General features: G+C 55.3%; 1 protein-coding gene across 2 annotated transcripts; it reads right to left on the minus strand.

The window, feature by feature from the left end:
- Positions 1-434: 434 nt before the first annotated feature.
- Positions 435-5,548, minus strand: LOC114642607 (torsin-1A-like). Of its 2 annotated transcripts, none has more exons than XM_028791471.2 (5): positions 5,274-5,548; positions 2,430-2,695; positions 1,721-1,896; positions 1,389-1,516; positions 435-946 (listed from the first exon to the last, which is right to left on the minus strand). In XM_028791471.2, exons 1-5 carry the CDS (start codon positions 5,470-5,472, stop codon positions 696-698), a joined length of 1,020 nt encoding a protein of 339 aa, XP_028647304.1. In that variant the 5' UTR covers positions 5,473-5,548; the 3' UTR covers positions 435-695. The 2 variants fall into 2 exon arrangements, with proteins under 2 accessions (XP_028647304.1, XP_028647305.1); XM_028791472.2 differs by lacking the exon at positions 5,274-5,548 and adding an exon at positions 4,393-4,821.
- Positions 5,549-7,075: the final 1,527 nt, after the last annotated feature.

Below are 7,075 nucleotides of genomic sequence, written 5' to 3' on the forward strand. Positions count from 1 at the left end.
CAGAACTCACCCCTGGGCCGCAGGCTGCGCTGCCATTCACCCTTCTATATGGCTTGTAATTTTGGACAGTAGGTGGCACCAGCCAGGGGTGCCTTGAAGGATGCCATGTAAGCCAACCTGGCAGCAGCCCGGCCCATGTGAGGCAGGAGCTCCAGCAGCGGGAGCAGACCTGCAAAGGGCAGAAAAGGTGAAAGGATGCCACCCGACATGTCGGACACAAAGCACACAACCCCTCCACTGCTGCCTCGTGTTTACCCAACTATCCATCCATTCATTGTCCAACCCGCTGAATCCGAACACAGGGTCACGGGGTCTGCTGGAGCCAATCCCAGCCAACACAGGGCACAAAGCAGGAACCAATCCGGGCAGGGTGCCAACCCACCGCAGGACACACACACAAACACACCCACACACCAAGCACAGACTAGGGCCAATTTTAGAATCGCCAATCCAAGTCCAACTTTAATACTTAAATCAAACTGGCGTCCATTTAAAGTCGAGCAGACTCGACGCTGTGCCACCAAGGAGCCAACCTTGTCCTCCATCACTGTGGCCTCGACCCCGCGGTGTGTGCCAACGGGCCGCTGAAGGTCCACTCGAGCTGTGCACCAGCGGTCCCGAAAGCGTAAGTCCAGCCTGGGCCCGTCCTCCTCACCCGTGCCCCCTGGCTAGTCCTCCTCACCCGTGCCCCCCGGCTAGTCCTCCAAGTAGTAGTCCAGCTTCTTCTCCACGATTTTGCAGCCTTTGTCAGAGAAGACGCGCTCTTGTTTGGGGAAGTAGGTCATTTCTTTGGCCACAACGCTCACCGTGTCCTCGTTGACCGCCTTGCCGCGGACTTTAAGCTCCTCCCTCACACACTTCTGCACGTGCTTATACTCGAGGGGCAGGAATGGCACGAAGAAGTCCACCAGGTTCTTGTCGATGATGCTCGTGTGCCAGAAGCCACCTGCAAAGAGAGGGCATGGCTTCAGCAGCAGGCCACCATCTGCCCCGTGACCCACGTCACGACGGCCTCAAGACTCAGGTGACGACCGGGCACACGCTGGGCATCTAAACAGGGAGAGGATTCTCAAAGGTCTACCTTTATGGACACTTGGCGTGTCACCCTGAGCTCAGCAGTCACCATCTCGGGACGCTCGCTCGGTGCCACTCCTGCCACACAAGGGTGCCGTAACATCAGACAGCAACTGTGCCAAGAGGGTGGGGGGTTTTTTTGGGGGGGGGGGGGGGTTACTGGCCATCTTGATGACAAACAGAATAAAATGAGGCCGCATACAAAATGGAGGCTATGGCAACAGACCTGGGGCAGCGCCCACCTGCAGGGCTGGCGTGTGTTTTGACAAAATCAATGATGTCGGTGGGCATGGGGGGTTCAGTGGGTGCCTTACTCTGCTTGCTATTGAAGACGTCCAGCGATACGGCCGCCTCGAGGTCACTCAGCTGGATCTCCTCACGCTGTCTGCCATCATTCCAGAAGTCCAAAGCCACCTTGTTGATTTTCTCTCCACCTGCATTGCTGAGAAAGAAAAAGCACAGAAAACGTCACTTAGGACAATCGGCCACTCTGTCACATGGAGCCACATCATAAAGGAAGTCTGTGAGACAAGGCGGAGCACCCAAAGGTCAACACGTCAACTCAGAAGGACACACGATGCCATCAAAAGGACACATCAGAGGCCCCAGGTAAGACGTGGCACACGACAAGAGCAGCGGCCCTCACCTGAGGAAGATGAAAATGGCCTGGCGATACGAGACCCCGTCCACGTGCTCGTAGTAGTCCAGGTACGGCTTTATGCCATCGATGAGGCCGGGATGCAGCTTGTCCATCTCATCAAATATGAAGAGCGACCGCGGACAGCTACTCACGTTGCCCTTGATCCACTGCTGCAGCTGCTCCTGAAACAGACGACGAGAGAAATTCAGCGGGTGTTCTGCTGGAGGGTCCGACGCCAGTAAATGTTACTGCCAAGTGCCAGGGCTTCATCATCCTCCTTCTGCCACAACTTCTCAGGTGCTGTGCCAGTCAGTCCAGCGTCACACAATGGTGCCGCCTTTCACCCCTCAGTATCGTTTGCCCGCATGTCTGCTCTGCTAGGATACAATTGGGGGGCAAACTCCATGGAAAAAAGTGAAATTAACAGGAAAAACGACAAAAGAACTTCAGACCAGGACATACGCGCAATTATTTCTCATTATCCCCTTAGAATTGTCACACTGCTGTCCTTAAATGAAGTGGCCTCCTTATTTAAGGACAGCAATGTGACAATTCAGAGTAAAACGACTAGCTGACAAACTGACTGGGAGGACCAAAACGCAGCCACCACGTGGCGCCACGACTGCAAAGGCCACAAACCTGCCGAGTGACACCCACCCTGCCCTGTCGCGTCCCACCGCCTCGGACCCTCGAGTGAAGTCACGGCGGCCCTCACCTTGTACACGTCGACGTTCTCAGCGTGTGGAAAGTGGGCCGTGGCGATGAACTGGTGCACAAAGCCGCTCCTCATGCCCTTCCTGTACAGATTGTTGGCGATCATTTGGCTCACGTAGTTCTTGCCCGTGCCCGACCAGCCATGCAGAGACAGAACTAGGGGCTTCTTGGGGTTCTCGTGGCTCAGAAAGCCCGTCACTGCCTTCAGAATGACGCGGCTCGCCAAGTGCTGTCCAAACAGCTTCTCCTCCAAGTCCACCTTCAGTCCTAAAAGAGCAAACCAGAAACGATGACACAGGAGGGACGACGCCACCCAGCCACTACGAGACCCGTTTAGTCGCCTGTTCACAGTCACTCTGGCCAGAGCCTATCCTCAGCCAAATGTCACAAAGGCGAGAACAGCCAATGACCAGGAAAAAAGTGACAATAGGAGAAGACGTAAAGGAAAAACACCACGGAGGAACCTCTTAGCTTCACCAAGACCAAATGGGGACTGCTATGGGGTAAATGAGATGGCAGCTTTTAAAGTGACAGCATGTCACCGCCATAGCAAAACTGCTAGTGACTAGAAAAGCCCATGCCATCCTACGATGGACCTCGTCATCAATTAAACCCGAAATGGCGCCAAACCTCAGGGCCGTACAGGAGACAACCAGGAGGTGAGCAGGCTGGGCAGCTGTAGTGACCGCTGTGCCACGCCACTTCCACCATGACGCCCTCCACGCTTTGTTTCTCAGTCACCTGACGTTTCCAGCGTGTCCTGGTGATGTGACGATGACAACTTGAGCTTCAGCTCTCGTCAGCTCTTTGACTTGACCTCAGTTTTTGGTCAACCCCAAGCAGCCCATCAGTGTTGAACGCCCGCGTCTCCTCGGCCCTCACCATCTTAATTCACCCTTTACTGCGGAGTCTGCTTCTGTCATTGAATCCAAATGCTGATGATTAGCAATGCACAGACACGGGTGCAAACAACTGCTAAGCGAGCCGTGACGTCACCGCCATTGAGAAATGCGTCCTGCAGAGGAGCATCGCAGTGGACACGACACTCGAGTCACGTCTCAGCAGGTGGTGATGAGTAAGGGGGGTCTGAAACAAAAAGGGCAAAGGTGGCTCAGCAAAAACACACCAGAAAGTGAACGCCTGAAACAATGAAACCCGGGTAAACTGGCAACAGAGGGGGCCTGTTACAAACTAAGACTTCATATGGCACTTCTAGAGACCAAAACTTGGTCAGTTGTGCCCCTCAGCTTGGCACCTCGCTGTCTTACCGGTAATTTGTCATGAAAGTGGGGCAGCTGTGTGACTGAAACTGTGTCCCCGTCACCAAGTCCCCTACACTCGTGACGGGGCACCCCACAAGATTCTGGGCTGATGCCCTTGTGGGGCGCCCCCTGTGCCACTTAAGTGATGCACCCTGACCGAATGGGCCCCCTGGCACTAACATAGATAAGACAGATGGATAGATACCTTATTAATCCCAAAGGGAAATTCACTTACTCCAGCAGCACCTTACAAAAAACAATATTAAAGATTGATAATAATGCAGGTAAAAAACAGACAATAACTTTATATAATGTTAATGTTTACCCCCCCGGGTGGAACTGAAGAATCGCACAGTTTGGGGGAGTAACGATCTCCTCAGTCTGTCAGTGGAGCAGGACGGTGACAGCAGTCTGTCACTGAAGCTGCTCCTCTGCCTAGAGATGACACCGTTTAGTGGATGCAGTGGATTTTCCATAATTGATAGGAGCCTGCTGAGCGCCCGTCACTCTGCCACAGATGTCAAACTGTCTAACATGGAAGACGACCTAAAGACAGACCAGGCGCGGGGCGGCTGTCTCAGGTGCCATATGCGGCCACACCACTGTCACGCGCGACCTTTGGATTTCTGCACTTCGCAAAGCGCCCTGTTCGCCAGCACGCAGTGACACGACAGGCCAAAGTCCAGCCCGAGGCGGCCTTACCGGTGCCGTTGAACTCGATCCACTTGGCGTTGCAGCCCTCCCTGAAGTAATTCTGCACGCTCCCCCAGAGCAGCGAAGCCCCCAGGCCTCCGAGGACCACCGTGGTGGTGATGGGCTCAAAAGCGTACGATACGTCAAGCCGCAGGACCAGAAAGAGCAGCGCAGCGGCTTCGGTAACGCCGCCCTTCAGCCTCATGGCCGTCCAGCGCCTGCCTGCCTTCTCCCGGGTCGGCGCACCTCACAGTTCGGGCGGTTCGGTCGTCTGGCGCGCGGGTGGGAGAGCGAACGCGGAAGTAGAAAACAGCAGCCGGAAGTGGCGAGAGTTATGACGCCGGGCTCGTAGGGAGCGTCGCCCAAGTGTATGCCCCGAGTTTCCCCGGCCCGGTCGGCTCTGCAGTCCTCACGTGCGAAGCGAACCGAACTCAATCTGCACGCCAACGCCGCCCCGAGTGAACGCGGCCAGCGAGGTCTCGTCGAGTCAGCAGAGAGAATAAAGAGAATCGGAAAGCCCGCCGTGGCACAAGCAGCGCTGGGACTGCGGCTCATCTTCACGAAATGAAAGGACAACAAATTCTGAAGCGAAGCGTTTTGTCACTCGGGGGCTCGGGGATGTCCTGCAAACCACACTGAGTGAGCTGACAGTGCTCCGACACCGCACGGCATTCACCGGCCGAGCAGCTCCAAATGACAACACACGCGACTCTGAAAGGCAGCCGCCTGTCCGCCCGGTGTGCGCGCATTGAGAGACGCCCCCTGACGAGTGCGGACAGCCAATCAGCACGTAGCGCTGTATTCCCCCCCCCCCCCGGGGGCCGATAGCCAACATAACTTTTCGGTTTGCGGCAGTACAAAGTCCGGATGCCGGCGCCGCGTCATCCTACCTGTGGCGTTCAGCGAGACCCACTCGTCTCGGCAGCACTCCTGGAAAAAGTAAAGCAGGTTGGGGTAGGCGGCGAGCAGCCCGGTGAGCGCCGCTGCCATGCCCACGGCAATGCTGGTGCTGATGGGCTCGATGGCCGCAGTCGAGGAGAGCGTCGTGAAGACGAGCCAGGCGAGGGCGGCAAGGCGCCCCGGCCCCATTCTGAAGGCGCGCTCTTCACCCAGTGATGCCGCACCGGCGCCCGCCTGCCTCGCGACTTCCCGCTAATCGATTGTTAAGAGACACGTGACCGCGAGGGACGGCGGAAGGATGAGCCAATCGGCAGCGTCCGTCGGGAGTTTTTGGCCATTCGAATGAAAGGAGCCTCAATAAGTGAAGGGGCGGGGCTAGCAAGGGTTCCAAGGCACCCCGTCGGTGGCTGGCAGGCAATGGAGACCCTTGGGAAGGCTCATATTGGCCGAATATTCAGTGGCAGCCCCTCATGGGTGGGCAAAAACTTAAACAACAACATGGGGAGGGATGAGCAGAGGGGGCAACCTAAGTGCCAGATAAATAGAACTCCAGCCAATCAGTACAAACTCTCTGGGCATCTGTCCAGAAGGGTGGTTTGTTCAGTTGCGCCCCCCCCAAGTATGCCCCTTCACCTGCCTGGGCTCCAGCAACCCAATACAGCAGCTGCCCTGTATGTCTGAACCTGTAAAGTTGCCTTGGCATGGAGTCCAGTAGGGTAAGGCGCTATATAAAATCAATGTCAGTCTGTCAGGTTTGTTTCTGCTCTATTTTCCAGGTTGTATTTACCCCATTGTTTGACACCCATTACACACCCACCCTACCTGGAAAGGGGTCTCTCTCTGAATTCCCAAGATTTCTTCTTTTTTTTTTCCCTGCAAGGGTATTTTTTGGGAGGTTTTTCCTGTCTTTGTTGGGGGTCAAGGCTGGGGGGCTGTCCAAAAACAGAGCCAGTAAAGCCCGTTGTGGCACTCCTTGTGTGACTTTGGGCCATACAAGACATGAATCGTTAGTGCTGTTGTTTGTTTGTCACTGGCCTCTCTTCCTTGTGCCATTTTCACCTCAATGAGGCCCTGGCCATAAGGTGCCCCCAACCCCCCCCCCAAGCCCATGCTGCCCAGAGTCTCTGCCAGGGTCATGGCAGACCTGCTCTCATTTAATGCTCACCTGAACTAAGCGTGCCCTTCTGTTGGCCTGAGAGCCAAATCAAATGTCTGGGGCTGTCCATTCCTTTGAGAGGGCAGCATGGTCCTCCACCTGGCACTGTGGGTCGAAGTAGGTGGCCCAGATGGGAGGGCTTGAACCTTTCAGATAGATAGATAGATACTTTATTAATCCCAAGGGGAAATTCCCATACTCCAGCAGCAGCATACTGATAATAACAATATTAAACTAAAGAGCTGTGTAAGAAAGGACAGAGCCGACTATCTTCATTAGAAGGCTGGCGTCCTTCAACATCTGCTATAAGATGCTGCAGATGTTCTATCAGACAGTTGTGGCGAGCGCCCTCTTCTACGCGGTGGTGTGCTGGGGAGGCAGCATTAAGAAGAAAGATGCCTCACGCCTGGACAAACTGGTGAGGAAGGCAGGCTCTGTTGTAGGCACGGAGCTGGACAGTTTGACATCTGTGGCAGAGCGACGGGCGCTGAGCAGGCTCCTGTCAATCATGGAGAATCCACTGAACAGGATCATCTCCAGACAGAGGAGCAGCTTCAGCGACAGACTGCTGTCACCGTCCTGCTCCACTGACAGACTGAGGAGATTGTTCCTCCCCCACACTATGCGACTCTTCAA

This window comes from Erpetoichthys calabaricus, chromosome 9 (genome assembly GCF_900747795.2).
Source record: "Erpetoichthys calabaricus chromosome 9, fErpCal1.3, whole genome shotgun sequence".
Lineage (NCBI taxonomy): Eukaryota > Metazoa > Chordata > Cladistia > Polypteriformes > Polypteridae > Erpetoichthys > Erpetoichthys calabaricus.